This window comes from Lontra canadensis, unplaced genomic scaffold (assembly GCF_010015895.1).
Source record: "Lontra canadensis isolate GAN:19392208 unplaced genomic scaffold, GSC_riverotter_1.0 scaffold160, whole genome shotgun sequence".
NCBI lineage: Eukaryota > Metazoa > Chordata > Mammalia > Carnivora > Mustelidae > Lontra > Lontra canadensis.
The window spans coordinates 556788-583875 of NW_022631154.1; the positions used below are offsets into that span (position 1 = coordinate 556788).

General features: G+C 43.7%; 1 protein-coding gene across 1 annotated transcript in view; it reads left to right on the forward strand.

Moving 5' to 3' along the window:
• Positions 1 to 100: 100 nt before the first annotated feature.
• The window catches only part of UBAP2L (ubiquitin associated protein 2 like), a 41879-nt gene continuing 14891 nt past the window's right edge, over positions 101 to 27088 (forward strand). Inside the window, 14 exon segments of the mRNA XM_032845204.1 lie at positions 101 to 203; positions 4660 to 4789; positions 5709 to 5786; positions 6367 to 6477; positions 10946 to 11114; positions 11500 to 11595; positions 12027 to 12072; positions 12737 to 12852; positions 16652 to 16704; positions 18280 to 18365; positions 20328 to 20499; positions 24505 to 24703; positions 25315 to 25592; positions 25750 to 25922. Coding sequence (XP_032701095.1) covers positions 4700 to 4789; positions 5709 to 5786; positions 6367 to 6477; positions 10946 to 11114; positions 11500 to 11595; positions 12027 to 12072; positions 12737 to 12852; positions 16652 to 16704; positions 18280 to 18365; positions 20328 to 20499; positions 24505 to 24703; positions 25315 to 25592; positions 25750 to 25922 — 1667 coding nt within the window. The 5' untranslated portion in view covers positions 101 to 203; positions 4660 to 4699.

Here is a 27088-nt window from a genome sequence, read left to right on the forward strand (position 1 = left end):
GCTCGTGGCGGAGTGGTGCGCGCACGCTTGCGTGCGCGTCCTTTTTCGCGTCACGTGCCGGGGCACGCAGGCAGGCAAGTGGGAGGGGGAAGGCGCGAGAGCGAGCGCGAGAGGGGAAAGGAGGGAGGGGGTGGGGAGGAGGGAACCTCACATCACGTGACAGGGGCGGCGCGGCCCGGGGTGTCAGTGTGGAGGAGACTGAGGTAAAGTTGGGAGCGCAGCGGCGTTGGCGGCGGCGGCGGCGGCAGCGGCAGCGCGGCGGGGCCGGGTATTGTCCGCGGCCCCTTTAAATCCGCGGTCTCCCTTTCCCCTCCCTCCCTTTTCCCCTACCCCGCCGGCGCGCCCCCCCGTAGGCCCCCCGCCCCGTGCGTTCCCCCCACTGGACACCCCTCCCGGTCGTGCGAGCCCGGCGCCCCCCCTCGAGTCGGCCGCCGGGGGTTTTGTTTATGGTTGGATTTGCGGCCTACTGGGCCGCGCCGGAGCCGGGGCCTCGATTTGGGAGCGTGGCCGGGGCGGGGCTTGGGCAGCCGGAGGGGGGGGGGCCATGCGGCTAGAGCCTGAGCGGGGAGAGCGAGGAAGAGCGCGAGCAAGCGCGGTCTGGGCCCCGCCTGAGGTAGGGCCTGCTCTGCTCTGGCCGCTGCCCGTGAAGACGACGAGGGGGCCTCCTCCCTTCCCAGCCCGCTGCGGGCCTCCTCGGATCCGGATCCGGCCTGGTTTGGGGGTGGCGGGGTGGGGGGGGCGGCGGGTGGAGCTGCCCCAAACTCCCCCATGTGGCCCTCAGTTTGGAGTGCGGAGGATTAATTTGTTCCGGGTGGGAGGTGAGGAGGCGATTGGCCCCGCGAGCTCCCGAGGTGGCGCGGAGCGGGGTGAGCCTCCCATCCTCCACGCGTGGGCTTGCGTCCCCTCTCCGTTCCCAGCCTCTTTGTCAGCGCCTCTTGTTGCCCTTCCTTCTCTCGCAGCGCCCCGGCTTTGGGGACGTGTTCGTGGCTGCCGTCGTTGGCTTGCTGTTGTCCATGCTGTAGCTTGGGGTGCCCCGAGCAGTTGTGCTGTGTTTGGGAAGCTGGACGGGGAGACCCCCGTAGGCTGTATTACGCCTGAGGGACGTCACTAGAGCCCTGGGGTGTGTGCTCCCTCCCCCCGTAATCGGACAGGAATTCCGAATTTCTTCAGACCCTCACTTTGTGGACAGTCCCTAAATTGCTTTGCAGACTGATGTCACAAACAGGAGACTGCTCGTCCACCGGTCTCGAAACGTAGCCGCCTCTGGTGTAGGATGTTGGGGAAGGAAAAACACCACAGTAACAGGCCTTTTTTGTTGTCATTGTTACCGTTTTCGCCTTTGAGTGTCCCTGAGTGTTAGATGGAGAAATGCTTTTTTTGTGTCCTCTCCATCCACCTTTCCCCGCCCGTATCCTGCTCGGGGGATGTACGATGTGACTTGTGGCGGGGGTGGGGGTCAGTGACAACCAGTCTTCCTGGAGCACAAGCGTGCTGGTCATGTATGGGTTCATGGGTTGGTAAAACTGCTTTGAGATCTTACACCATTGTCCTTAAAAGAGTAGAGCATGCCAGTGATTGTTTCCGCTGCGAACAGCAAGTATTGCTGGCCCAGAACTAATGATGCAAGACCTTAAAATGTACTGTTTTGTTTCTGATTTTTGAAGCCCCTCTTTGCTAAATGTGTCCTAACTGGCAAGCACTCTTTAAAGTTAGATTCGAGAGTATGGAGAAGGGGATGCTGGGGTCATTTCCACAAAGCCTCTAGGGGAATTAGTTGTGTTACAGGTAGCAAGCCCTGTTCACCCCAGTCCAGCTTCAGAGTGTCTGAATTGTTCCTCAATTTAGATTGTAAGCTCCCTGAGGGCAGCAACCAAGTCCTACTGCTTTTGTATTTCCTGAAGTACTGGACACATAGTAGATACTCAATAAATACTTGTTACTTATTTTTTTCTGTAAAATTTCTCTGGCTATTTTTTCAAGTAGCTGGTTTTCAAAAGATGGTCAAGGGCACTCCTGTATTGAAACCAGGATTTGTTCCTGCGCTGTTCGCTTGGTCTTCCAACACTTCTCCTGTGTTTCCCGTAAATATTTTTAATTTCTAAGGAAAAGTACTTAACAAGATTCCTCCCCTCCACTGTGATAACTCTAGGTATGTGTCTCTGCTTGCTACTAAAAGGCTACTAATTTTGTGCCCTCTGGTGATCCCAGATCACTCACTTTTGAGCTGTTGCTCAGTGTGGTTACCTACCTAGGTGGTAAAATTTTCTTAGTCACACATTTCAAAGCACTTGTAAGAAAAAATGGAAGTTAACAGCCGGACTGATCAGGGCTATTTCTTTTTTCCCATCAGTAGTTATGAGCCTTTCAAGAAAACTCATTAATGTATTTACGCAGGTACAGCGCGTGCAGTCATCCCTACTGGTAGTCACGCAATTCATATCTGTAGTATTATTTCTACTCGTCGGTTGGAATCACAAGAGAAGTAGAAGGCAGTCAGTAATTGTAAATTACAGGAGCATTTATTCACATTAGAAATTTCATTTTAGAGCCAATTAGTAAGTATAATAGTTTTCATCCAGTTTTAATTTTTCTCTTTGATTTGAATCCAGCGGTACTGGTGAAAGAATGCTTGTTTTTTTGTGAGTGATGAAACTTGGCTATAATGCCAGTTTGGGAAAATGGACTACTGTGTAGCAAATAATCCTCTACTAGCTAAAAATATTTACAGGCCTTTGTGTGCACATGTGCATGTGTGTAGGGAGAAGAGGTAGTGGTTAAAGAATTAGCTCCGGGATTTCTTTAAAAATTTTGGCGATAGAGAATGTAAAACTCTTAATTCTTAATGACTGTATCAAAAAAACACAAAGACCTGTGCATCCTGTTGATCCAACTTGGTGAAGACTTTATCCACAGGGAAGTTAGCTTTCTTTGTGACCCAAAAAACCAATGAAATTCACTTCCTTAATAATCCTACTATATTTCTTTAGAAGCCCAACTTATTTCTCCCTCAAATTCAGCAGTGTCTTTTGAGTGGTCTAATATTACCCCATATATAAAGTTTCACTAATGAAAAAAATTATGTGTAGAGCAGAAAATATAAACTTAATCTCTTTGGGATGGAATAAAACAATGCAGAGTAACATCTTTGAGCTCTCCATCATGTGGTGGAGATTTTCTTTGTTACTAAATGCAGCTGCTGAGGTGGTGTTACAAAGCAAAGTATGAACGAAGGGAACTTAAGTTCTGGAGAATCCTCGCTTGCTAGAACTGTTAATAACAAAAACTGTTCTGGTTTTGAGAAGGCCCTGTGTGTTCTCTGTCTCTTTAAAGACTCAACAAAGTCCCATTGCTGGAAATAGTGTCTCAAGTTTAAAATGATAATCCGAGGGGCACCTGGTTGGCTCTTTCTGTTAAGCATCTGCCTTTGGCTTGGGTCATGGTCCGGGGATCAAGCCCCACCTCGGGCTCCCAGCTCAGCAGAGAGCCTGCTTCTCCCTTTCCCTCTGCCTGCCACTGCTCTTGCTTGTGCTCTCTCTTTCTGTCAAATAAATAAAATCTTAAAAAATAAAATCCTAACTCTTATTAAAAAAAAAAAAAAGATAATCCTAGAAGCCCTTTCTTCCAAATAAAACTTTGTGCTAGACACTTTTGGTTTGGGACAGATTTGCGATTCTCTGTATATTAAGGTGAGTGGTAAAGAGTTTTTGCATTTCTGGCGCCTGGGAACTGTGGACTAGGAGGCAACAGAAATAGCTGGGAAAACTGTGTTTGAATTATCTGGGGAACTGACAGATTCTGAGCAGTCACTGGGGCTAATACTTGCTTTGTTGAAGGTTACACAGGCTCCCACTGCATGAGGAAAGACAAAACTTGAGGGAGAAAGGCTAGACTTTGCTTGTCCTTTCCCAAGTGATGGAGGTCGCATGCAACTTACATAAACTGGTTGTAAAGGGAGGTAGGAGTGCTTCTGTAGGTAGACTGAGTACAGTATTTTAAATTGTTTTTGTTTGGAGTGTAGACTAATCCCCTTCCTGGAAAGCTTTTGTTTCCAGGTTTTGCTCATTATCTTTCCTTCTGTCAAAGGGACTTTAGATATTTCCATGTAGAGGCTTTTGATTATTAACATTGTTTCTCTTGGCTACCAAGATAGCAAAACTTCACAAAACCTATGTATAGGGGGCTAGTAACCAGACTGTGCCCATAACTTAAAAAAATAAAAAATAAAACCATCACTGGGGGCACCTGGGTGGCTCAGTAGGTTGAACCTCTGCCTTTGGCTTGGGTTATGGTCTCAGGGTCCTGGGAACGGCCCCCGAATTGGGCTCTTTGCTCGGCGGGGAGCCTGTTTCCCCCTCTGTCTCTGCCTGCCTCTTTGCTTACTTACGATCTCTCTCACTCTGTCAAATAAATAAATAAAATCTTAAAAAAATAACCAGGACTTAACACATACTTTATATATTTTTTGTTCTACAGAAATGGATTAATGGCCATTGTTCCTTAAGGAATTTATCAAGCTAAATATGTTTTAAGAACAGATGAATTTTCTTGTTTGTTGCTTTTAAAGAAATGAAAGTGGTGAAGATGCTGATGAAAGAGAAGTTGAAAACATTTTGCCCATATTTAACATCTAAATTGCTTTTTTTTTTTTTAATCTTTCAGTATTCTACCTTGTAAATACTGTTATTTGTATATACTGTAAATGATGACGTCGGTGGGCACTAACCGAGCCCGGGGAAACTGGGAACAACCTCAAAACCAAAACCAGACACAGCACAAGCAGCGGCCACAGGTAAAGAACCCAAGGGATATGGATTTATTGGTAGCATTACTGGTCGTTACTGGTTTCCATCCAGTGCAGCAGTATTCTGTGCTTTGGATTCTTGGTTTGGGTTTTTTCTTCTTGTTTTCTAGTCCTTGGCTCTTTTTACTTACGGCTTGATGACTGTTAATGATATGCCATGATGCAGTGTTCTTCCTTTTTGTTGTTTAATACGTCATCATGAGACTTGGAAAGAATGGGTTCTGGGCTTTGTATCTGTAAGGTAATATTTCCCTCAGACAAAATCTTTTAAATATTTTTTTTTTTAAGATTTTATTTATTTGTCGGAGAGAGAGCGAGCACAGGCAGACAGAATGGCAGGCAGAGGCAGAGGGAGAAGCAGGCTCCCTGCCGAGCAAGGAGCCCGATGTGGGACTCGATCCCAGGACGCTGGGATCATGACCTGAGCCGAAGGCAGCGGCTTAACCAACTGAGCCACCCAGGCGTCCCCCTCAGACAAAATCTTAACGTTGTTCTCAGCCCTAGAAATTAGGCGGCACTGGTCCTTGCAGAAACAGGAACAGGGTTTACACGTGACATTGCAAATAAATATGAATTATTTAAGGCACAAATGTTTCAAAAAGGCACTGTGATACCCAAACAGGACCTGCTTTAACTGTGAACATTGGTGGAAAAGCTCCCTGGTTTTCTAGGGATCGTAGAGTGGAATACTAATAGCTTCAGTGTTTTGTTTTGTTTTGTTTTGTTTTGTCATTTTGCAAATTTAGGCATCTTAATTGATGTTAGTATTTTACCAGTTGGTCATTTGTAACGAGGGGAAGGAAATTGGACTGGAAGGTGGGGTGGATTATTGACTTTATAGGTCCCTCTTCCTTCTCTAAACTGTTGTCTCTCGATCATGCTTTCTTGAACTTGTTTTACTTCCTAGGCCACTGCGGAACAAATTCGACTTGCACAGATGATTTCAGACCATAATGATGCTGACTTTGAGGAGAAGGTGAAACAAGTGAGTGTATTGCTAATTTGCTGTAAGCAATGGGGAAAGATATCAGGATTAAAGCATAGTTAAATGTCACAGATAGCTACCAGGGTCCTTTGTGATGTAGGTATAGAAAGAATTATGACCTGAAATATAATAGGTTAAGCCAATAAGTACATGTTTTTGTTTTCTGATTTACCATCCCGCTTTGACAGCTACCTTGTTTGAAAAGGTTTTATCTTAATTTTAACTTCTTATTTATTGGATGACTTTGTTGATGCCATTTCTTATAGCAACTTTGAGCAGTTGTGCCATCTAGGAATTGTAGAAGCTGATGGTGTGGTGATGCCTGTGTGCTTCTGGGTTTGATTCTCTATTAGATACTTCATTGTTTGATTGTTTAATAAATACTTTGGCCCCATCCCTAATCAAAGGTGAATATTTTGCTTACCGAACCAGAATACCAAAATTCTGCATATTTTGCTTTTTTAAGCCTGGGGTTCTTTCAGACTCAACTGGTGTCTTTTCCCTTTTCCCTTGCTCACCTGGCTTCCTTTTGTGAGGAGTGCAAGTTTGTTCTTGATGGTTACTGATCTTTTTCTTTCAGTTGATTGATATCACAGGCAAGAACCAGGATGAATGTGTCATTGCTTTGCATGACTGCAATGGAGACGTCAACAGAGCCATCAATGTCCTACTGGAAGGAAACCCAGATACGGTAGAGTGTTAATGGAGCATTCTAGAAAGTGCGTCCCTGGCTGAGAAGCTCAGAATATTCTAAAAATAGCAAGTAGAGTAACTCAGCTTAAAGGATAGTAGTTTAGGGGCTTCTGGGTGGCCCAGTCGTTAAGTGTCTGCTTTCAGCTCAGGTCATGATCCCAGGGTCCTGGGATCGAGCCCCACATCGGGCTCCCTGCTCAGCGGAGAGTGTGCTGCTCCTCCTCCCACTCCCCTGCTTGTGTTCCCTCTCTCGCTGTCTGTCTCTGTCAAATAAATAAATAAATGCTTAAAAATAAATAACTAAAGGAGAGTACTTTAGTCTCCAAATGGAGCAGAGAACTGCCCTGGAGATTGTTTGCTGTGGGTTACGAATACTTAAAATTTATATACAGTAAATAGGAGGAGACATAAAATCTGTCTTTTTTAATTCACTTAGAATAAATCATTCATTCTAGGCTATCGAGTGTTTTCCAGACTGGGTTCTCAATTAGGTAGGGATGCTATATGTTAGCCTTAGTTACTAATCATAGAACATTCTGCTCATCTGTGGTATTGCTGTTGAATAAAGTCACACAAACTAGTGGATTCTGATTTCAAGACATTCTTTTTAGTGTTACCTTTTACAATACATTTTCATTGCTTGAAGTTATTTCTGTTGAGGTAGTAGAGAGATTGTTAGCAGCCTTTTTGACCGTCCCTGGAGATGATAGGGGATATCTTGGAGGACCTCTTGCCCTAGAATTTCACCTCTTCTCCTTTCCACTTAATGAGATCCTTATATTTTTGTGCTTGTCTTATCACTGTCCCAAATTGTTAAGTCCCTTAAGAACAGGTGTTCTGCCATACTAACCTTTGGGATGTGCCTGTGGTGCTTAGCAGAGAACTTTATTGTTTTAACGAGCAGTGTATCATTTTAAAGTAATCTTCGTTTACGTGGTCTTACTCTGGGGATCTTTGGTTGGGATAGATAACCAGAGTTCACTTTTAGAGAGATCAGCTTACTGGTGTTACAGTGTCACATTAGCTAAATGTTGGAGGTTTGTCAGTTTCCTTGAGACAATAGGAAATAATAGTGGAAAACTTTTTTTAGTCGTTGAATTTAAATTTGTGGATTTTTTTCTTAAAAAGTGTGGTCTTGGGGCGCCTGGGTGGCTCAGTGGGTTAAGCCTCTGCCTTCGGCTCAGGTCATGATCCCAGGGTTCTGGGATTGAGCCCCACATCGGGCTCTCTGCTCTGCAGGGAGCCTGCTTCCTCCTCTCTCTCTCTCTGCCTGCCTCTCTGCCTGCTCGTGATCTCTGTCTGTCAAATAAATAAATAAAATCTTTATAAAAAAAAAAAAAAAGTGTGGTCTTGATCCTGGCTGGCTCAGTCAGGGGAGCCTGTGACTCTTGATTTCAGGGTCGTGAGTTCAAGCTCCATGTTGGGTGTAAAGTTTGCTTAAAAAAAAATGTTGTTTTAGATTTTACATTATTGATCTTATTTGAAAATTACTGTCTGGATAATCAGATAATAGTGCCTTTGGCTCACTTTGAGTTTACTCTAGAATAATTGTAAGATTTTTGGGTGCAGGGAAGAGGTGGGACTGAACTCATGCCTTTTAAAAGTCTGGACTCCTTCTTCCCTCCCAACTTCCCTCCCTCCTTCAAGTCACATTTGTTTAACCTTCCATCATCTTCTGCTTAATGCTATGAAGCTACCCTTCCACAATATCAGAAAGGAAAATAAGCTGGAAAATGTAGGCTTATCCTACAAATAAACTAGCTGCTAGTGAAACCAGTGGGGCATAATGTCAGCTGTCGGGATGTTGGACGTCTTTGGGTGGATGAGGTCATATCAGAAAACTGGCAATGCCTTTGGGAAGGTCATGGTAATTTCTTTTCCTTATAGAACCTGGGTAGCGCCAGCTGCTGATACATGCCATAGAGAAGGGAGAGGTATGGCATGTGACAGGTTTCTGAAGCTTGCCAGGTTTTAAGACAAGCTAGCTGAAAACTCTGAAAGCTGTTCTGAGTCTAGTTTCCAGGATTCCTGATGCAGATTTAGTTATAATAGGGGTATGGTAACTTAGGAATTGAAAGCTACTGTGAGCATAAAATGACCTACCAGCTGTGGTGCGGAATGAGCTTAGACTGGAAGAGGAGGCGGCAAGGAGCTGCTGAGTCCTGGGTGGGTCCTTAATCTTCTTAAAAAGTTAATAGTGAACTATTATAGATTCTTCAGAATTGTGGTTATGATTTTGCTATACTTTTAAGCTGAGGTTTTAACTTAAAAACTTCTTTTAATTATAGTAAAATACATCTAAAATTTATCATTTTAATTTTTTTTTTTTTTAAGATTTTATTTATTTGTCAGAGAGCACAAGCAGGCAGAGTGGCAGGCAGAGGTGAAGAGAGGAGCAGGCTCCCTGTGGAGCAAGGAGCCCGATGCAGGACTTGATCCCAGGACCCTAGGATCATGATCTGAGACGAAGACAGCAGCTTAACCGACTGAGCCACCCAGGCGTCCCTCATTTTAATTATTTGAAGTGTATAATTCAGTGGCATTAAGTACCCTGACAGTGTTGTGCAGCCATTAGCATCATGCCTTTCCAGGACTCTCCATTTCCCAAACAAATACTGCATCTCTTAAACAATAACTCCCTCTTTCCCCATCTTACCAGCTCCTGGTAACCTTCTATTTTCTGTCTCTTATAAATTTGCCTATTCTAGGTACTTCATGTAAGTGGAATCATACAGTATTTGTTTTTTTTTATGTCTTCTTACTTAGTGTAGTGTTTTCAGAGTTTATCCATATTGTGGCTGTGTGTCTGAATTTCACTCCTTTTTAAGACTGAACAGTATTCCAATATATGGATATGACACATGTTGTTTATTCATCCATTGGTGGACACTTGGAATTATTTGGAAGTAAGTTATAGTTGTCATAAATAAAATACTCTACAGCATGCTTCTCTTAAAGAATGATATTCTATGTGACCGTAATGTTAATTGGCCCTGAAAAAATTAATAGTCATTTCATATCGTTCTTGGTCGCTGTTTTTTTTTGTTTTTGTTTTTTTAGATTTTATTTATGTATTTGACAGACAGAGATCACAGGTAGACAGAGAGGCAGGCAGAGAGAGAGAGGGAAGCAGGCTCCCTGCTGAGCAGAGAGCCCGATGTGGGGCTCGATCCCAGGACCCTGAGATCATGACCTGAGCCGAAGGCAGAGGCTCAACCCACTGTGCCACCCAGGCGCCTCTTGGTCGCTGTTCTTTAAAGTTACTAGATATTGGATAGCTGTTTCTGAGCACTGGGTCCTTGTTTGAGTAAGATGGGAACTAGGGTGTTAAAGATCTCGTGGTCTTGGTGTTTGGGAGTTTTTATTTGTATGTATTTTCTGCAAAATACGTGTGAATCCAGAGTTTGTTTTTTTTTTTTTAAAGATTTAACTTACTTGACAGAGAGAGTGAGTGAGGGAACACAAGTATGGGCGGAAGGAGAAGAAGAAGGAGGCTCCCCCACTGAGCAGGGAACCTGATGCGGGGCTTGGGTCCCAGGACCCTGGGATCACGACCTGAGCCAAAGGCAGACGCTTAACAACTGAGCCACCCAGGAGCCCTGAGGGGTGTTTTTTTAAAACTTCAGATTTATAAAACTCCTTTCCTTAGGAATGAGGTTTTTGCAGGATGGTCGGCTTACTTTCCTTACCACAGATTTTCTGTCCTGCAGTGTGGAATGAATCACAGATTACCGTGCTTTGGAGAAAGTTTAATTGGACTATTATCAGTTCAGGAAGGATAGGGAGAACACAGTGTGTAAAACCTGGAATAGAGGTTTCCTATAGTCCACATGTCTCAGGGCCAGGGCTATGTCTTCTTGACTTGGTCTTTTTTAGCAAAGGAAATTGGTGTGTGTGTTAGAGTATGGTTTGGAGGGTTGGGGGGTGGTGATGAGTAGGTGCAGTTGTTATCCTCCTGAATTCTGGTTGCTTGATGAGAGAATGTGCCTAGGAGCCCGATGTGGTTTGTTCCTTCTGAATTCAAAGTCAACCTTTAGAAACTTTTAGTTCTTTTCTGCTTTGACAGGAATAAGACTGTAAAAAGTTGAGAGTCACTGAATCCAAAGGGAATTAATTTTTTCAGCCCTGGAAATACCCTTGAAAGATAGGGAGCAATAACTAGGTCCTTTGATCTGCCAAGTGACTGCTCTGGATCCAGATCTTGGCGATCCTTAGGAGAAGTGATCCCTGTGATCCATTAGCTATAAGCACCTCCCCTACAATAAAGGACTTTGGTTTTTCAGTGATAGGTGTAGAATTTGTACTGAGATTGTAGTCTGTACCTTCCATTTAAACAGGACATAAATTAGTGGAAGTATCTTAGACTTGGATGATGAGAGGAAAAGGGTTGACAGTTTTCCCAGCTTTTATCTGTGATTTCCTGATAGCAATCCATATTGATTCCACGTGAATGCTCTGCCCTTTAGCATTCGTGGGAGATGGTCGGGAAGAAGAAGGGAGTCTCCGGACAGAAGGATGGTGGCCAAACGGAATCCAACGAGGAAGGCAAAGAAAATCGAGACCGTGACAGAGACTATAGTCGGCGACGTGGTGGGCCACCAAGACGAGGGAGAGGTGCCAGCCGTGGAAGAGAGTGTATGCATGGGGCTTTAACAAAACCAGCTGTGGGTCAGTAATGTCTGGACTTCAGGGATGTCAGAACGCTGCTAGGCTGGACCTAGTAACCGTAATATCCTTTTGATTTGTTCTTCCCACTCTTTATTGTGAGGCCTTGGTACCTCTTACAGGTAGTGTTTTCCAGCCGCAGCTACCAGGTTGGCTGAAATTACTCTGCAGTTATTGGTGAAGTTGTATAACCTACAGCTCTCTGTTGTGGCTCATCCCTGAGTAGCCATCATATCCCATCTTTCCAGCTCATTTTCTCTTCCTCATTTTTGACTCCCCACCACCATCTATACATGCCATTTACATATTTAGATAAATTCTATTGACTCTGCTCTGGCTGTGTTTTTCATTTTAGTTCGGGGTCAGGAAAACGGATTAGATGGCACCAAGAGTGGAGGGCCTTCTGGAAGAGGTACAGAAAGAGGCAGAAGAGGACGTGGCCGAGGCAGAGGTGATCAATTTCTTGAGGGGTGGGGGTGAGAATGGGGGGCAGGGTTACTCTTACTGTTAGCTCTTTAGGGTCTGTTTCATTTGAAAACAAGCACATTCACATGGCGTCTCATTATCTTAATTGTTGAGATGTCCTGCAAATTCCAGAGCCTGCTGAGTGGGGCAGTGGGAAAGAAGGCAGGTGTCATTTTCTTTAATGTTTATTGTTGATGTTAATGTATTTGCTTACGGACCAGCATTTGGTCAGCAAAGGAAACGTCTGTCCGTAGTAATGGTGGTCTTCCTGGGGTGTATATTAACTGCAGTGTGGGGTGAGAGAACATCTCATAATACCACCCAGTTAACTGTGGCGGAGTTGTCTCATTTAGCAAGATAGTTTTGTATCAGCTTCTAAAATAGTCTTTTTTCCTCTCTTTTTCCTTTTCTCTTTAGGTGGCTCTGGTAGACGAGGAGGAAGGTTTTCTGCTCAAGGAATGGGGTAAGTTTCATTGATTTGGTGCCGAAGTCTTTAATTTCTTTTCCCCTGAGCACCACTGTAATATTCTAGAGCGGCTGATAACCTGGTATCCTGAGGATAATAGGCAGCCCTACCTGAACTGTGATCAGAAAAATTTCTAGACCGTTTGACTCAGATAGGTATGTAGACTTCGGGCTTAGAGATGAGTGTCCCCCACCTGGGTCATTCTCTCCATCGCATAGCTTCATTTGAACGCATATACCTGCTGTTTTCCAAAATTTTATGTGGATTTTATTATTACTGCTATCTTTTTAAGATTTTATTTATTTGACAGAGACACAGCGAGAGAGGGAACACAGCAGAGGGAGAAGCAGGCTCCCCATGGAGCAGGGAGCCCAGTGTGCTCTACCGCAGGACCCCGGGGTCATGACCCGCGCCTCTTACTAGGATTCTTGATGTCCTAATCCAGGACAGATGGTAGATCTAAATTGAGATTATACCATAGGATTTTAGGTAGGCTGATAAGTGAGGGAAGTAGATGTATGTAGGGTTATAGAATGGGGCTTGGTTGATCTGTTGTTAGGCAAAGCCAGGGTTCTTGTGGCCGTCCTCTCTGAGTTCATTTTTGCTGGTGCTGCTTAGAGCTCAGAGACTCTTTTAAGCATTTCCCCCCCCCCACCCCCAGAACCTTTAACCCCGCTGATTACGCAGAGCCGGCCAGTACCGACGATAACTATGGCACTAACAGCGGCGGCAGTACGTGGAACAACACTGGCCACTTCGAACCAGATGATGGGACGAGTGAGTGACCGTTTCTTGTTTCTTGTCTCTAAAACCTAAGGAAATAATTACTTTGAGGTTATCATCATATTAAAAAGTGGAGGAATAGTTTTTGGGTGCAGAGATAGGAGAGAGAGGGATGGCCATCGAAGTACTGTGTATATTCTCTTCCTGTCTTTGTGCCTGTGGGCACTTAATCATGCTGTCACCTGGCCTCGTCACTCTTCTGTGAGGTTGACGCTAGTCGCTATCTTCAGATGACAAGCAGACTGAAAGGGTGGTTGTGAAATTGCTAGTATTTGAACTTAGAATTGTTGGACTCTCAGAGCCCATGCTCTGTCGCCCTGTGTGGCTGCTGTTAGGTCCACATGCATTTCCTAGGGTTTCTGTTAGAGTGTCTAGCTTTGCTCTCAGAAAAGGTATCCATAATTAATTAATTAATTGAGCCACTACTTGTAGAGGTTTAAAAGGCCTAGAATCAAAACCCACTAACAGCTTAATTGTTTTCTCGCATTGAGGTAGTATCTTTTTTCCCTTCATTTTTGGAAAATTTCAGTATCTGGGGAAAGGAGAAATTGTATCTTTCTAGCTCTATTTATTGGATAGTCTTCTGAACGTGGAAGAATATTAAGGGGATTTAAATACAATTTTTTGTTGTCATTAGCTGACTTCGGTGTCTGTAGCTGGGTAGGCTCTATATATTTAAGGATATTTTAGGTTTGTGGGATATACCAAGAGCTATTACGGAGTAAAAGATGGTTTTCTCTCTCTCTCTCTCTCTCTCTCTCTTTTTTTTTTTTTAACTTTCACCCTTTTAAATAAGAACGGCTTCTAGGCTCCAGAGTGTTTTATTCTTATGTGATCACTAACTTCTTACAGCTGAGCCGGCACATGGAGAGCTCTCGACCCTTTTCTCCTGTAAAAGGAGGAATGATCTAGTAGCAGAACATGAATTAGGCTCTTTGACTCCATCTGTTTACTTGCCTTGCCCTTTTTCAAAGACTGTTGATCTTTCTCTCTCTCTCTGGGAGGGTCTTTGGCACAAACAGTTCATCTACTGCTGACAAGATGTGAGACCTTAGGTCCTGAATGTTTCTTGCTTTTTGTTTACCACACTATCTCATCAGTGCATTTTGGATACAGTTTTTCCCATTGGTGGAGACTGAAGTTGAGTTATGGACAAGATGGTGATCCATTTTAATTCCCTAGACATTTGGCTAAGAAATGTCTTTATTACTTTGGAGGTGGAAGAATGAGTTGCTCTTCATTCATCTCCTGATGGCTTTGTAGAGGCAGTGGTAGCAGTCTGAGTAACAAAAGTTACTGTTTCTGAGCTCTAGTTCTTGGACATTTGGTTTTTTATCATTGGCACAAAACATTATAGAGATTAAGGGATTTGTTTTCTGTTGTGGATAGAAAATCACACAAGGAGTCCTAGTCCTAGATTGAAAGCCTTAGCTGTTCTCAGCAAGGATTTTGTTTGGAAACAAGGAATGATAGTGTGTTTATTTCTTCTTAGAGTATAGCAGATTTGGGAGGTTAGAATCAGAAATCTGAGTTGTGGCTGAATGGAAAACTGTGTGATACCGCTGCCATCTTGCTAGTGTGAACGAGTTGGGTGTAGCTTTATGCGTTTCTGTTGTTCATTTCATGGCATGAACTGACTTCCGTGCATGATCTTTTTGTGTTTTCATGATAGCACACTTCAAATTCTCTTTTTTGATTTAAAAAGAAATTCAAACCTACCCTTAAAATATCCACAGGTACAGTGGGAATTGTGTTTTGGGGGCAGATGTTCTCATTCATAAGCAAAATTTCACTGGTCGTTTTTTCTTTTCTTTTCTTTTTTGTTTCAGGACTTGATTTCATTGGGGTTGAGGGGTCAGATTATCCCCGAAAGTTTGAGACTGCTCCTGGTATGATGCATCCAGGTGCCTCACTGCCCCGGATATTTTTTTAGGTTTTAATGAATTGAAATATCTGTGGATATGTAATTTTTCTGTCATCCTGCTTTTTTCCTTTTCTGCTTTTCTCCCTCATACTCTGGGCCTATTTTCCCTTCTTGAAAAATTTTGTCCATGAATGAAGATTTAACATTTGCATTGACTCCTGTCTGCTGACAGGATGGAAACTCTTACCTGTTCAGATTCTTTGCGCTCTTTCTGTTCCTTCGTGCTGCGCCGGTACAGTCTTCTCGCCACTACGCACGTCCTGTATGGGGTCAAGTAGGTGTCTTCCTTCTTCCTTCCCATCCCAGATGCAGTCGCCAGAGCGCAGGCAGACATTCCTGCCTTGAGAGAGCCTACTCGTGCGTGGTCACTTCCAGCTCCAGGGTTATGTGTGTGGACAGATTGGGATTCCATTTACCCAGGGCAGGATGGGTGTCAGTGCAGAGGAGGAGTAGTGTTACCCGGGAGAGAGAAGAGTGTGCTTTGTAACTTGTCTCAACTGAGATTGGACTTCTGTTTGATTCGGAGAACATTGCCATTACTAAGCGGTTTGGAATTTCCCTGGTCCAGTTACAACGCTCTGAGAGGGGTATTACAGTGAACATCTTTTTCTCTAGGAAATGAGGTTCTTTCATTATTAAAAGTTAAGAATTTTTTTTTTTTTTTAAGATTTTATTTTGAAGTAGTCTCCATATGTAGGGTGGGGCTTGGACGCACGACCCCCACATCAGGAGTCACATGATCTACTGACTCAGCCAGGCAGCCCTAGAAGAACTCCAGATGGGTTTTGTAGGTTTAGAATATTTCTCTTCAGTGACAGTGAAATACCTGAATGCCAGACTTCTGTTCTTTTAAGAGGGTTTCTCCATTTGGAAAAAAGGCTTTAAGAGTTAAAATGTACTCTTGTTTTAGAGAAGAAAATAAAGAGTGTTCTTGTCCTTTTCTATAGGCAGGCTATTTCTTACTGTGGTCCTTGTTGAAGGGAAGAATCCTGGCTCTCACAGAACAGTTTCCCTTTCCGAGGATCTATGTATACATGAAGCAAAATAAGGGGGATGTGGAAGGTGGTTTGATTGTTGATGGCCGTTTCCTATAGAAACTATCCTGACTTCATTTTTACCACCGTGAGGAGAGTGTACACCTGTATTGTCTTCACAGATCCCTTGGGTTAGATGCCACACTTTGTAGGATTAGGATTAGGATAATAACTAATGCACATTTAATTTCTCCATTTTGGCCAGTGTCTTTTGAAAAGAGCAAGACCCATGAGGGTTTCTTATAATTAGTCCAGCGAAATCTATAAACTTGACTGCTACTGAGTATACATTTTTAAATTGAGTTCCTATAGCAGATAGTTGTCCATCCCCTTAGTTTGGACGCTGGTCCTTCTTCACTGCCGTCCCGCTAGCCTGTGGCAGCCGTTGTGTTCCTTCTCACTGCTGTTTTCTCCAGACCCCCAGAGTTGTCTCCTACTGGATGAGCAGGTGTAGTTCTCGTCTAAATTGGCTGCTGCCATTTTACTTGAATTGACCACTAAGTCAAAGGGCTGAAGGGTGTAAGAGTTTGCCTGGAGCATTGGGTCTGTTGTCCCCTGGCTCCCGCACCCCCACTGCCTTTACTGTTAAAACTATGTGACAAAACCAGAAAGTAGGTGTGAAATCATAATCTTATTAAAACCCTCGTATTCTGAGGTATCACTTCCTAAATAGTCTTTTTCTCCTTCTGGAGCCTAGGAATCCCTTCTGATTACTAAAATCTGGCTACACTTTTGGCTGCCAAAATGTTAATACGTTAGTGTTTTTTGCACATGTCTTGCACTGCCACTTAAAATTACTTCACTGTTGTTTGTTTTTTTTTTCCTTTATTGCCAGGTGCTTGGAGGACTGCAACAGAGGAATGGGGAACTGAAGATTGGAATGAAGATGTAGGTATTCCCGGGTTATTCCTCACTAGTGCTTTCTATCCCTAAGTGGTGTTTAGGGATAGAAAATGGGTATGTTTCTACCCCTCAAAATTCACCCTTAAGATTCTGACCCAAAACTTTTACATCCAAAATAGTGTTCTGAGCCAGAACATTTCACATATGTTATATGAAGGAGACTGGGGATGAACAGGACTCTGTGGAACCAGACTATGGAAAGGGCAAGTGCACCTGTGTAAGTCCAATATCTGATTGTCGGATTTATCCCAGGAAGAGATGGTGGTTGGGTAGGGCACCAGAAAGGGAGTCAGGCAGGTGGTGCGCTGAGTAGCAGCCGCTGGCGGCACGTGGTGCTGGAGCCAGTTCTGTTGTTTGGTTCACATTCAGGCATTGGTGTATGGTCCTGGGATTGGCTTAGAGGTGGGTACAAAGAGAAAGGGACCGTACCACATCTTCAGGTTTACAATCTGGTTGGTTCTGGAACCCTTTTATTTACTTGAAGCCCAGCTTTGTAATTGAGATGAATAGATAGATCCGGCTGTCGTCCATCTTGACTCAACCTGGAAACCTCGTACGTGGGTGGCGTAAACGTGGCACCAAACAAGCTGTGAATTCACCGGAGTAGTACCTGAGAAAAAGAATTTTTCAGATTCTTGGTCACAGTCAAGCTTTTGTTGTCAATTCTACTTTTCAGTGATCATGGATTAACTCCTGTTTTAACATTTTTCATTCTACTTTCCTGTACTTGTGTGTGTTCAGGCAAGACAGCTTATGTAGCGAGAGGGTAATCGGTCAGACTGTCCTGGTTTGCCAGGCCTGAGTTCTTAACATTTCAGATGCACCAGCATAAGAGGGTGATTATTGCCTTGTGAATACTTTCTAAGATTTGGCTTATCTGTTAAGCAACTTTCAGAAAATGCTATATTTGGGGGAGTAGATTCCCTGTTTTTAGAGAAGAGATTTTAATCAAAATGTGAAAACAAAACCAAATCAAGTTTTGAATAGTTAGAATGAGTTATTCCTACAATTGCTTACCTACACTGCAAAGACTAGGTGTAATAAAGTCACCATTAAGGCAAAAATTGCATATTGTTGAAATTATCCCTGAAAAGACCTTAATTCACCAGTATTTGGGCCCTTACTGCTCAAAAGCTAGGAACTTAATTTCTTTTATTTCTGTCTTTGTCTTGGCTGTAACCTTTCTTTGAGAGGATGAGTGGAAGTTAAAATTTGGTTTGGGTCAATGTGGGAGTTGGGAACTCTGATCGGGAAGGTATAAAAAGGTTTTCTCTCTTTTTTGTATAGCATGTGTATTCAGGTTTTTGTAAGTTTGGTGTGCATATCATGTGACTCCACTATATTTTATTGGGTTTCTTGATTTTACCCTCTCTTTTGATAAAATCACTGAGCCTGTCTAGAAGGTGCGTGGAGGTCAGTCCAGGTAGGGTTCCTCTGGGTAGGTGGTCCTCTCTTCTGAGGGTTTTCCGTTTTCCTTGGTGTTAAATTCCCCGTATTTATGCCAGATTTCTGACTGTAGCCCACCTAACACCAGGAGTGACTAATCCCTCTGTTTTACAGCTGTCAGAGACCAAGATCTTCACGGCCTCTAATGTGTCTTCAGTGCCTCTGCCTGCGGAGAATGTGACAATCACTGCTGGTCAGAGGCAAGTGTGTGGTAAAGTTCAGCATCTTTTTCCGGAGGGGCCTGGTGAAAGCTCTAAGGAAGAGTAGCACTGGGCCTTCATACGCTCCTATAGTGTTGGTAGTAATGGTAACCAGAGCATACCAGGTTCCTCTTTAGTTGATTGATAGGTTTACAGGAGTTGATCTACTAAATGGAAATCCATATATTACAATTTTAAGGATGTTTTTCTCCAGAATAGCTTCTTTAATTACATAGGTCAATCTGAATTAAAATTTTGTATGATACAACTTGACTGGTAGTAAGGTAAAATTAAACATGGAAATGTTTTCATTTATTTGAGTTTGCAGAGCTGTTTAGTAGCTTCTTCTCTTGCTTTATAATTAAGATTTTTGTCTACTGAGCCTACTGAGTAAAGCGATCATTTTTACTGTAGGATCTGGCTAATGAACTTTTTTGAATTTGATCCCTAAAGTATTGGGGTCAGTAGAGGAAGAAACACTTACCAGGAATATTTTTATCCCCAGAAGTCCTCTTAGATTATTTCTAGACCTAGGTATGATAGCTGTTGACTCAGAAAGTCCCGAATTGCACTAGAAATAGGTGTTGAGGCCATTACCCCCAGAGGTGATGTGTATTGTTTTTCTGACACCAGTTCTTCAACTCTTTGACACCACCTACAGCTATTCAGTAATTCAGTTCAATTCTGATACTATCTAGAGTTGCACACAGCCTAGTAGATGCCTTTATCCCATAAGACCGCCTTGCTTCAGAGGTCAACTGCAAATGGGTGCCCAGGGTACCCATACGCTTCTGCCTGGCTGACAACAAATTTGGGAATTCTTACAGCCTCCTTCTTAAGTTCAGTAATCCGCTAACATGACTCACAGAACTCAGGGAAGAGGTTCCTTGCCATCATTGGTTTGTTAGAACCAGTACTCAGGAAAAAAAGCCAAATGGAAGAGTTGATATGGCAGGGCATGGGGTGGGACACAAAACCTCCCAAGTTTTGTTACTTAAATAGGCCCGATTGATTAAGCCATTGGCTATTAAAGGCAGTCCCCAGCTTCCAACCCTAAGAGTGGGTAGAGAGTGCTGGGGCTGAAAGATGTAACCCTTTAGTCCCCTTCCTGGTGTTGCTGGTGGCCGCCCCCTTCCTGAAGCTCTGTGGGGGGGCTCCTGAACTGAGTAACCTCAATATTGTAAACTTTTGTTGAAAGAGGCTCATTACGGGGTGCCTGGGTGGCTCAGTCGGTTAAGCATCTGCCTTTGGCCCAGGTCATTATCTCCAGGTCCTGGGATTGAGCCCTGCGTCAGGCTCCCTGATGAGCAGGGAGTCTCCTCTTTTCCCTCTGCCCTTCCCCACCACTTGTTCTGTCTCTCTCTCTCTGTCTCTCAAGTAAATAAAATCTTTAAAAAATTCTCTCTAATAAAAGTAAGAATAAAGAGATTTATTATGAATAACAAGATATTCTGGAAATTTTAAGGGTTTTAGGAGCTCTCTGTCAAGAACTGAAGACAAAACCAAACTATAGGTATTTTTATTATACCACATTAACTTTGGGAATTTTATAAAAACTGGGGGAAGGATTCCAGAGACATTTGAAGAAGATGCCAGTGTTCTAGTATATGTTTTTATGTATTAGGTACTACTAATGACAGGTATTCAGTATTAAAATATTGGCTAAAGAATTGTAAAGTTTTGGCCTAAATAATCAAGCTGCTATTAAAACTAACATTTGCACTTTCCTTAAATTGATTTCACTAAATTGGAATATTTGACATTATGGTTGACAACACCATTGGCACACAGCTGGATCCTACAGGGGCTCTTACACACCAATTACTTTGGTAGATGAAGTATTTCAGGTCTTTGTGTTATTGATGAGGGCTTCATTTTGATCTAACCGTAGTCCGAATTGTGAGTTGGGGAATGCTGGAACATTCTGTCATTATTCATCACGATGTCGCATGTCCCCACTAGAATTGACCTTGCTGTTTTGTTGGGGAAGACACCGTCTTCAGTGGAGAATGACTCATCCAATTTGGATCCATCTCAGGCTCCTTCTCTGGCCCAGCCTCTGGTGTTCAGTAATTCAAAGCAGAGTGCCATAACCCAGCCTGCTTCCGGAAACACGTTTTCTCATCACAGCATGGTAAGTAGGAGACATGGTGTCTTCCAGCCACACTTTCCTGCCGACCCCAGCACACACGCGCAGTACTGCCTTCTGATGACAGGTTTGGGGCAGGGTAAAACATCCCCTTTTGCCCTCTAAGCAACCTTGGGTGTAGAGATGTAGAATTGGGTAATAGGGGCGCCCCCAGAGGAGGACTTAGTTTTGGACGCACGGAGTCTTTTCTAGAAATGAGTGTGCTCAGTTACCGAATACTCGCTGTGCTGGATGTTACTTGCTCTTAAGAGAAAAACATGACATCGAACTTTAATCCTTCTTTAATTCTAATTAAACTTTGATGGGAGGTTGTAGTGCTTCCCTATTTCTTCCTTCCTTCCTTCTTTTCTTTCTTTTTTTTTTTTTTTTTAAGATTTTATTTATTCATTTGACAGAGCACAAGCAGGAGGAGCAGCAGAGGGAGAGGGAGAAGCTGACTCCTGCTGAGCAGGGAGCCTTTGGTGGGGCTGGATCCCAGGACCTCAGGATCATGACCTGAGCTGAAGGCACATGCTTAACTGACTGAGCCACCCAGGCATCCCTCCCTATTTTTTGATAGAACAGAGTTGCCACATAAATTTGTTTAAGCCAGACATTTCTGAGCTAGGCTTCCAAAAACTTGAAGTTTTTGTGACTATTTCTGCTTACTGTTAATCCTTTTCTCTGTAAGCAGGGTTGAGAGTAATTGCTTTGCCTGCCTTACTGAGCTGTGGAAAGACAAAGTAAGATGAATAAGGGCTGTGCAGGTTTGGAGTGGTCGTGGTATTGTTCATTAATGCTTAGAGCGCTCATGGCATGTGACTTGCTGATCCAGTTAAAAGACTTAAGGTCACTAGTTATAGTAAAGGAATCATTTAATCTAAAGAAAGGTGGTGAACCAATTTTTGGGGGGGGGTGTTGTCACATAAAGGAAACTTTATTTACAGCAAAAAGGAGATCACGGGGGCGTTGACCAATTTTTTTTATAGTCAACAAATCTTAAGAAATACTTTTTTTCTGTTTGCTTTTCCCCTCCTATCTGTATCTTTTTTGGTGGAGGGATATTATAGTTGTAAGAGCTAAGAGACCATATGTGTGCATATAATTTTATTTTTCCAGTAGTAGGATTATAGTAATTACTTGAGATAGAAAACTGCTGAGCTAGCCTCTAATCCAGAACTGTCCGTTTTTAACTACTGTCTAAAACTTTTTGTGTGCGTGTTAGTAGTAATTTGGTGATTGATGTTCTGACATATATGAAAGGTGGCAGGTGAGGAAAGGTGGGGCAGAAGGGACAGGCAGCAGAGCATTGGGATTAAAGAAAAAGGGAGAATGAAGAACGCTTGGGTGGCTCAGTCCATTAAGCATCTGCCTTCAGCTCAAGTGGTGATCCCAGGGTCCTGGGATCGAGTCCCACATCAGGCTCCCTGCTCAGCGGGGGGCCTGCTGGAGCTCGTTCGCATATGCGTGTATGCGTATGTTCACGCTCTCTCCTTCTCTCAAGAAATAAGTAAGTAAAATCGAAAGAAAAACATTAGAGACAAAAGTCATAAAGTTAAGGAAATAACACCAATCCCTGAGCTATATGGTGGGAAAATGTGGTGATGCATTCTCTCTTTTAATTGCCTTTTTAATATCTGGATTGTAAAGATGTACAACCTAATTCAAACTCTGGTATGAAAAATAACTTTTCAGCATATTTCATTTATCCTGGTAGTCTGTTTAATGTGTCACATGATGTTAAACGATGTTAAACTAAATAAAAATACCAGTCAATACTGTGTTCTTCTCGTTAGCTGTATTGGTCAGTATGCTATTCATTTTCTTACCTATTAAGAGTAAATATTAGAGGATTAATTTCCCTTAAAATTTAATATATGTAAATAATATAGGAGGTCCCCATTGTCATGTGTGATATGTGAACATTACCTCAGGTGCTGTGCCTTTAATGTAAAGGTCTGCACTCGGGGACTGTTTCTGATCATCATTGCTACATGCGATCATCTCTTTGCCACAAGCCCATACTTTTAACTCGACTTCTGGTGTTTTGTTTTTGTTTGTATAATCTTGCGAGATAGACTATAATGGGAAAAATGTCTTACCTTGGGTTGGACAGATTGGTTTTGTGTAAGAAAGCACTGCTCAGGGGCAACTAGGTGGCTCAGTTAAGTGTCCCTTTTGGTTTTGGCTGAGGTTGTGACCTTGGGGTGGAGAGATTGAGCCCTGCATTGGGCTCTGTGCTCAGTAGGGAATTTGCTTGGGATTCTCTCCCTCTGCACCACTCAGGTGTACATGCTCGCTCTCAGATAAATCTTTAAAAAAAGGGGGGGGGTGCACCTGGGTGGCTCAGTGGGTTAAAGCCTCTGCCTTCCACTCAGGGCATGATCCCAGGGTCCTGGGATCGAGCCCCGCATTGGGCTCTCTGCTCAGCGGGAAGTCTGCTTCCCTTCCTCCCTCTCTACCTGCCTTTCTGCCTACTTGTAATCTCTGTCTGTCAAATAAATAAATAAAATCTTAAAAAAAATAAAAAATAAAAAAGCACTGCTTAGTGTTGATCAGGATGGAATGGTTGGGTGAGAACCTAAAGAAAACCAGATTCTAAATCTCCTTGAAGGTGTTTTAAAAGATTTTATTTATTTATTTATTTGACAGAGAGACATTGAGAGAGGGAACAGAAGCAGGGGGATTGGGAAAGGGAGAAGCAGGCTTCCCACCAAGCAGGGACCCCAACAAGGGGCTCGATCCCAGGACCCTGAAATCATGACCTGAGCCGAAGGCAGATACCCAATGACTGAGCCACCCAGGCACCCCTCCTTGAAGGTGTTTTAAAGTAGTCAAGGCCACATGCTTCATCTGGGTGAGCCTGGTCGGCTTACCCAGGAGTAGGGAGTGGGGAAAATCTCCCCACAGCCTTAAGAATAAATTTTGCTTTGTTTTTCATGGTTACCCTATAGAACTTGGATACATACAGACCAAACAAATCACACTGACTTGTTAGTTGATTGTCCAGTGCAGACATTTTGACAGGCCCTCAGCTCCTCTCCCTCGGCTCCTGTGGGAGCAACGTGGCGCTGAGGCTCCGGTTCATTCCTGTTAACTTTCAGCTGTTCAGTGGAAGGGACTAGGACATTAACCCTAAAGTGAAATTTTATGTTAACCTTCATATTAATTAAATAATCACATACTGTTGATTCAGAACTAAAAGGAAAAAAATTCCTTTTAGTCTTTAGATGTTAAATTCTTTTTTAAAGATTTTTGTTTATTCATTTGACAGAGACACCGAAAGAGGGAACACGAACAGAGGGAGTGGGAGAGGGAGAAGCGGGCTTCCTGCTGAGCAGGGAGCCTGACGGGCTCGATCCCAGGACCTTGGGATTATGACCTGAGCCGAAGGCAGACGCTTAACAACTGAGCCACCCAGGCGCCCCTAGTCATTAGATCTTTATCCCTGAGGAGGAAGTGATGGCGTAAATTTTAATGGCTCTCATTTTTTTGAGTGCTTATTATGTGCCATGCACGTATTAAATGCCTTTTTTTTTTTTTTAAGATTTTTATTTATGTGTTTGACAGAGAAACAGGGAACATAAGCACGGGGAGTGGGGAGAGGCAGGCTTCCTGTTGAGCAGGGAGCCTGACATGGGGCTCAATCCAGAATCCTGGGATCATGACTTGAGCTGAAGGCAGATGCTTAGTGGCTGAGCCACCCGGGCGCCCCTAAAGGCGTTTTTATGTACATTACTTGTTTAATCCTCCTACAGCTTTATGCAGTACTATTCTTATTTCTATCTTCAGGTGAGGAAAATGAGGTCAGAGAAGTTACAAATGAGTTTTCCATGATTCTATAGCCAGGATTTGAACCTGAGCAGTCTGACTGCAGAGACTGTGTACTCAGTCTGGTGACATTCTTTGCTTGTCTGATCTCCACTGGCTCTCGCTGTAGAGAAGTGTCTTTCTGAGTAGTGAACATATTTGCTTGCTGTGGATTTCTTTCATCTCTGTGTTCCTCTACAGGTGAGCATGTTAGGGAAAGGATTTGGTGATGTTGGTGAAGCCAAAGGTGGCAGCACTACAGGCTCGCAGTTCTTGGAGCAGTTCAAGACGGCTCAGGCCTTGGCCCAGTTGGCGGCACAGCATTCGCAGTCTGGAACCACCACCACCTCCTCTTGGGACATAGGCTCTGCCTCACAGTCCCCATCGCTGGTGCAGTACGGTGAGGAGAATGGAAAGTGACTTGAATTCTTTAAGCATGGGAGTATGAGTGCCAGGCGCTGGCAGGAGTCAAGGGTGGAGGATATGTCTTGAAGTCAGAAGGGCAGTGGGGCAGCCAGCTGGCTAGTATCCCCTACTGATCTTCCCCTAGTCAGACAGGCTGAGTTCAGAAAGCTAGGAAATAGAAAAAAGTTGAGGCTTACGATGTCTTTATTAAAATTAGACACATACATAGTTGCAGTCTTCAGTTGATTTGGGGGTTTTTGGATTCTCCCTAGATTGGTTTTTAGTGTATGAAAATAACACATTGCCTTTGAGAAGGTTCATGGACTTGGCCGTTTTAGGACCTTACATTCTCAATATGGACAGCTCCTAGATCCTATCTTACAGAGGCAGGGTCGTCGTGCTGGCTTGATTGGGCTAAACTTAGAACAGGTGTGATCCAGTGGTTGTCACTTTCAGAAATGAGGGTAAGCCCTAAAAAGAGAGCCTGTTTATATGAGGTACTGAATGTTGAGGGTCTTGTCTTCTGCTTTTTAGAGTAGGAAAGTAGCATGTGTTTGAGGTTTATCAGCATGTCTGGTCTCACACATACTGCGTTTCTTCATACAGATTTGAAGAACCCAAATGATTCAACCGTACACAGCCCCTTTACCAAACGCCAGGCTTTCACCCCGTCTTCAACCATGATGGAGGTGTTTCTTCAGGAGAAGCCACCGGCAGTGGTTACCTCCACCACCGCACCTCCACCCCCCTCTTCTCCTCTGCCGAGTAAACCCACCTCGGCCCCGCAAATGTCTCCTGGCTCTTCAGACAACCAGTCCTCTAGCCCTCAGCCGGCTCAGCAGAAATTGAAACAACAGAAGAAAAAGGCCTCCTTGACTTCAAAGGTAGCTGAGCTGTGAGATGGGTGTCATCTTAGGGCAGGACAGGTATGGGGTTGGGGAACTGAGATTATAAGGGGAGAGTGCAGATTGGAAGCAGAGGTTCGTCGTCGTCGTTAGTGTCACGTACAGTTGTACTGAAACCCTTCCCTTCTCTCTGTAGATCCCGGCTCTGGCTGTGGAGATGCCTGGCTCGGCAGATATCTCAGGGCTGAACCTGCAGTTCGGGGCTTTGCAGTTTGGGTCAGAGCCCGTCCTTTCTGATTACGAGTCCGCCCCCACCACGAGCGCCTCTTCAAGCCAGGCTCCCAGCAGCCTCTATACCAGCACGGCCAGGTAGAGGACACATCAATCATAAGACTTTTTTAATAGGGCTTTTCCTACTTTTTCTGAGTCTTGGGCTGATTCCTTTAATTCGTAAGAGACTGAGCCTCTGGCTGAATGAAGGAAAAGTAAAAGTGTCTGATCATAGCATTTCACTAAGTATTTCAAAATACCGTTACCAGTGTTGTCTCTAACTCGGAACAGGTGGAGCGATGCCCCTTGGGTACTAGAGTGGCTGCGCCCAGTTCTTTTTTTTTTTTTTTTTTTTTTTTAAAGATTTTATTTATTTGTCAGAGAGTGAGCACAGGCAGACAGAGGGGCAGGCAGAGGCAGAGGGAGAAGCAGGCTCCCCGCTGAGCAAGGAGCCCGATGTGGGACTCGATCCCAGGACACTGGGATCATGACCTGAGCCGAAGGCAGCCACTTAACCAACTGAGCCACCCAGGCGTCCCAGTTCTTGAGAGCTGTGTGTGACACCTTTAGCAGGAGGACCTTGCTATCTGGCTCACAATGCCTCTGACACATTTGGTCCTTTGCTGTGTGCCTTGTGCCTAAGAAGGGTGTATCTCTGGCTTCCTAGAAAAGATGGAGCATTGATATATCACATAAGTTAAATGGAACCTTTCCTGCCTCCTCCGATAACCACGTGGGAGAGCCAGCAGAAGCAACAGCAGATCTGGAGGACTTTCTGGGACTCGGCCGTTTTCCTTAGTCCTTCGAATTTAAGGACAGTGGTGTTAGGCTCTAGCCTAATCTGTTGAATCATCATTGCCATTGATGCATGTGAATATTTTAAAAGTTCTTCTCAGGAGAGTTTTACCAGTAACCTTATATGTAATAGGGTTTCTGAGAGAGCCAGGAGGTCAGAGTTCCTTAAAATGAATATGAGCAAAAGATGACTTTCCTCGTGCTTAGGTTTCCTGTGAGGGTGTTTCGGAGGGATCGGGAGTGGTCCATCCTTTCTGCTTTTTTCTCTTTTTCCCGTAACAGCAGAACATGGGGTAGGTGTTTCAGTTTACACCCCTGATTATATAGGATGTGGAAATGCCTATTGTCAGGAAAAGATTGGTTTTTTAATCTGTTTCTGGAGGTTTTCATTTTGCCTGTTATCAGATTACCCTAGTAGAAGATCTCCACTATTTCCTTCGTATCAGTGGATCTGTTCTGCTTCATTTCTC